Genomic DNA, 4,859 nt, shown 5'->3' with positions numbered 1-4,859 from the left:
TACAAGTTTAGCCATGTTAATGTTTAATGATTCTTCGTGACAGTTCATGAGAAATGTCACCTCAAACTTGGACCCTCAAAACCCTTTCGTCACTTTTTTACAACGGACTATCACTCGGGTGTGAACGGGATCGGGAGGTTGAGGAATGAACTTATTACATTATTACGTCACAGTTTGTTTACCGCAATGAATGCCGGGGCAGTTTGTGGTCAAACAATGTTTATATTGTACATATTGTACAGGTGTGTGCGTTTGTGTAGCATTATATATACTACTTTCAAACACACCTGACTTTGAAAACTTGAAATGATCTTTATTCTTCAACTGACCGTTCTAGAACGTACTTTAGAGAGTAAACAAACTGTGACGTCAACAGCGTAGTCAACCGTTTGGTAACTAAGAACGTTCGAACCTATTCGACAGGTTCTTTCTGGTCACCTGTAACGGATCGGCTTTTTTTCGAAACATCAGTCATGTAAAGGGTTTTTTGACGCGCGGAGAACAATGGCGACACTGGAAACTCTCGACGGCCGGGTGAACGCCACAGAGGCGGCCATCGCGGACATGGGTGCCACGCTGAAAGTGTACGCCACAGGCTTGGACACACTGCTGGACATCCTGTGTGGCTGCCTCATCTTGACCATGCAGGCAGGCTTCGCCCTGTTGGAAGTCGGCTCGGTCAAGGTCGCCAACGTCCACGCCATCCTGCTAAACAACGTCATGGACGTTTGTAAGTGATGTCTTCGCTTTACCTTTGTTTTTCTTTCACACGTTCTATAAGTTATAAGTCCACAGCAAGTCAATTTTATGGATGACATCCTCCGCAGACTCCAAATCTAATGCGAGCGGGCGAAAACAAAACAAGGCGGGCCGAAAAAAGGTTCCAACATTTTAAAATTTTGACTCAATCATTGGACATTGTCAAATAGTTTTGATTCAGTGGGAACATCACATATACACAGCCACCATCACATATCACTGCATCAAAGTAAGAAACAAAACATTAAATCAGAGCCTTTTCTTGTCTCCTCTCTTCATTGTTATCTGCCATCCACGTTCCGGCATGGCAAAACATGCCATTTTACCCAATTTTGCCATGTTGGCCACTGTCAGAGGGCAACAAAATTTATTGTTTGTTTTTTTCCAACATCAGGCGAAAATTAATGCGCGCGCTTATGGTATCCATAAAAATAGCTTGCTGTGGTCTTACACTTCTACTTCGAAAGTGTCGTACTACACATCGTAGTCTACTTCTGTTGTATACTACAGATTCGCGCCCGCTTTACACTCACAGAAAGGAAGCCTTTACACAGAACCAGACCTAATCTAACCTATAGTAACCTTTGACACATTGCGGGCTGACATGGACAAAGATGTCTATTGTCCCGGAAAGTGGATGGCAGATAAATATGAAGACACGAGACAAGAAGACAATTCTCTCATTTATTGTTTTGTCGCGTTTACTTTGATGTAGTTAAATATTTCCTTCCTTTCATATGTGAGGGTGGCTGTGTATATGTGATGTTCCCACTGAATCAAAACAATTTTAATAAGTAATTAATTAAAAACTAAGTACTTTTTTTTTTCAAAGTTGTTTCAGTGTATTATTTTTCGGTAAACATAGCTAGCACAATATTTGTATCACATCTTGATTAACAAGATTTATGATGTCAAAAATTTTAAGTGTAGGAATCATGTTTTGTTTTGGCCCGCCTCGTTTTTTTTCGCCCTAACGCATTAGATTTGGAGTCTATGGAGTATGTCATCCATAAAAAAATTACTTGCTGTGGCCTTACTATATATCTGGTTCATTTACTGTTACGGTACTAACGGAATTGTTGGCTTGTCTTTATAGGTGTTGGTACTGTAGGCTACTTCTTGTTCGGATACGCTGTGGCGTTTGGCCCAACAACCAACGGATACATGGGGACATTCCACTTCGCCCTCAGCTACCTGCAGAGCGATTACGACCTGACCTGGGTATTCTTCCAGTACTCGTTTGCCGCCACCGCCTGCGCTATCGTGTCTGGGGCCATGGTTGGTCGTACCTCGTACCACGGGTACCTGATCTACTCTTTCCTCATCACCGGCTTTGTGTACCCGACCGTTGTGCACTGGGCCTGGAGCGGCGAGGGCTGGCTTAACTCTGATATGTACGGCCTTTCCTTTCAGGTAAGCAAGGGCCCGGGGATTGTTTGCATAATGAAAACTGAAATATATATATAATGGTAACATTTGCAAAACAAATGCATAATGTTAACTTTCGCATAGGTCTGCTCTGTTAATTCTTACTCAAACACATTCATATATGGTCAGACAGGAGTCTAAATCCTCTCTTAAAATTGCAACATTATGTACCCCAATGGACCTATACCATTATTACGTCACAGTTTGTTTACCTGTTCTAAAGGACATTCTAGAACGGTCAGTTAAAGAATAAAGATCATTTCAAAGTTTTCAAAGTCAGGTATGTCTGATTTTTGCTGCGTCTAGTTGTGTTGACACAGCATTACATGCCGCATGGGTGATTTAGTTGTGACATTAGACGAAAGTAGTAGCCTTATAGTTATATTACGCTAACGCTACACAAACACACACCGCGCTACGCACCCATGTACAACATAAACGTCGATTGACCGGCATTCATTGCGGTAAACAAACTGTGACGTAACAATGGTATAGGTCCATTGACACCAGTTACCATAGCGACTAGAGAATGATTTTTTTTAATATGTGGTTTCTAACGTTATAGTGGTAACGCTATACTGATGCTGCAACGTTACAAACCACAAATTTCATTCTCTATTTGTTGTCAGATTCGACTCATAGTAATTTAATTAATGTTGAGCATAAAATGCCCCAACACCTCAAAACACAGTGAAAAGCAATTGCGGTTTAGCGTCAACAGGATCATTCCGAAGCCTTCCTGTCCTATGCAAATGAGGTTTAGACCCCTGTTTTTGCAATGCATTCTGGGGATGGGAAAATCGTGAATGATGGACAAAGGGGACTGGAGGGAGAGAGTCTGGGACTGGGAACCCGCGACATGATGACGATGATCAAAAATAATGTTGCCACAGCATAAAGGTTTTACTGCCAGCCTTGTACATGTATGTCAAAAATTCCATTTTAATTTTTTTTGTCTCCACACGTAGACTAATGTGACGTTATTGATAGCAATATTGTGTTCTACACAAGCCTTCAGAGAATTTGAACAAAGAAAAAAATTGTGACTTATGTGATGAAAGAGTGAGGCCCTGTAAGTTGTACAGTTTGCGAAATACACTTATGTGCATTATATATTTATTATGTTAATTATTTCAATCATCTGTAACGGATACATGCAATTTTAAGGCGTGATAGAATTGCTTTTGAATAGGTAAATGATTTGTTTAATATTATAAATAAATGATACTTTTTAAATGTTTGTAATAGAACCTGCAATTCAGCAAATAGGCTCTGACAGAGTTTCTCAGTCTGAATAAACCATTCATTCATTCCTTAATTTATGTATTCATTCATTCCCCAGGACTTTGCGGGAAGCGGTGTGGTGCACGTGTCCGGGGGGACTGCTGCCCTGATGGGGGCCTTGGTGCTGGGCCGCAGGAAGGTGGCCAAGGATGTTGAGGAGCACGCCATCTCTGAATCTTCTCCAGCCCTGGTCACCTTGGGTAAGAAACACATTCAACAATCATTCATCCTGCACCTTTCGTATAAAGAAAATTGTCATGATTATTGCCGCTTCTGACAAACTTACATGTGAATATAGAATACAACACGAGGTATCGGCCCGACCGCGGGTCGACTCGCAGGAGGGCCGGGGCCGAGGGCGATGTGTTGTATTTTATTTATGTCATAACCATTCGTGGGGCTAGTCACGACTTTCGGTATTTGCTCCAATAACAAAGCAGTCTTTTATATATATTTACCTATTTTTGCATTGTGGGAATCATTACATGTAAAGATATATTTAAATCTGTCTCTAGCACTAAGACTCTTGAAATCTTGTTTCGAGACAAGTAAATATAGCTTATTAACATATTTAGTGCATTCCATAACGTTAACAAGGTAAAATTCATTTTCAATATGCTGTTTTAAACAGGCTTCTTCATCCTGATGGTCGGCTTCTTAGCCTTCAATGGAAGCTCGCAGGGAGCAATATCTCATCCCGGAGACGCTGGTGCCATGGCCCGCTCAGTTGTGAACACTAGTCTGGCCTGCGCGTCTGGTGGTCTAGCCACCATTCTGTTTGAGCGTCTGGTTCACAAGAAGATCAATGACTATTACGTGCTGTGCATCGTGGTGAATGGATGCCTGGGAGGAACTGTAAGTGTTACTCTCTACCAGGCTAGAGGGCGCGGCTGGAAATAGTAGAAATTGGCCAAATAGAGAGATATAACACGCCGAGGGAGTTTAGCCATCCAGTTTACAGTGGGCCGGCAAACTGTAAACTGGATGGCTAAACTCCCTCGGCGTGTTATATCTCTCTATTTGGCCAATTTCTACTATATTTCCAGCCGCGCCCTCAAGCCTGGTAGAGGCTACCTTTGCAAGATGATGTTACCATTTACAACTGACTGTATTACGGTTCCAACCAAAAAAGGTTCCCATTTGTAATTCTTTGCAATTCCTCAGGTGTATTTTTGAAAATATGATGCTGCTGAATTTGAAGCCTTTTACCCTGGGCTGTTGACAAAAAATCCCAGTTAGGCCATGTTGATTTGATTATATGGATGACATCCTCCGGGAGCCCCAAAACTGATGCGCGCGTGCAAATAAAAAAAAAGTTTTGCAAAAAAAAAATAGTTCTTTTCATTATGAAATATACGTGGTCATGAGGGTTGAGCAAATGGCACAGA

The 4,859-nt window shown here is 41.6% G+C and overlaps 1 protein-coding gene across 3 annotated transcripts in view; it reads left to right on the top strand.

Annotated features, from left to right (window-relative positions):
* Window positions 1–4,859, top strand: part of LOC109481834 (putative ammonium transporter sll1017) — a 14,122-nt gene that overhangs the window by 3,302 nt on the left and 5,961 nt on the right. The window contains exons 1-4 of one of the 3 annotated variants that reach the window (XM_019784451.1): window positions 354–730; window positions 1,856–2,172; window positions 3,530–3,671; window positions 4,103–4,326. In XM_019784451.1, coding sequence (XP_019640010.1) covers window positions 505–730; window positions 1,856–2,172; window positions 3,530–3,671; window positions 4,103–4,326 — 909 coding nt within the window. In that variant the 5' untranslated portion in view covers window positions 354–504. Of the gene's footprint in view, window positions 1–353; window positions 731–1,855; window positions 2,173–3,529; window positions 3,672–4,102; window positions 4,327–4,859 lie in introns of those variants that run through there. The other 2 variants (XM_019784450.1, XM_019784453.1) reach the window with 2 other exon arrangements.

The sequence above is a fragment of the Branchiostoma belcheri genome, unplaced genomic scaffold (genome assembly GCF_001625305.1).
Source record: "Branchiostoma belcheri isolate BF01 breed outbred unplaced genomic scaffold, Haploidv18h27 scaffold58, whole genome shotgun sequence".
Lineage (NCBI taxonomy): Eukaryota > Metazoa > Chordata > Leptocardii > Amphioxiformes > Branchiostomatidae > Branchiostoma > Branchiostoma belcheri.
This window is presented reverse-complemented; position numbering and strand designations above follow the sequence as displayed.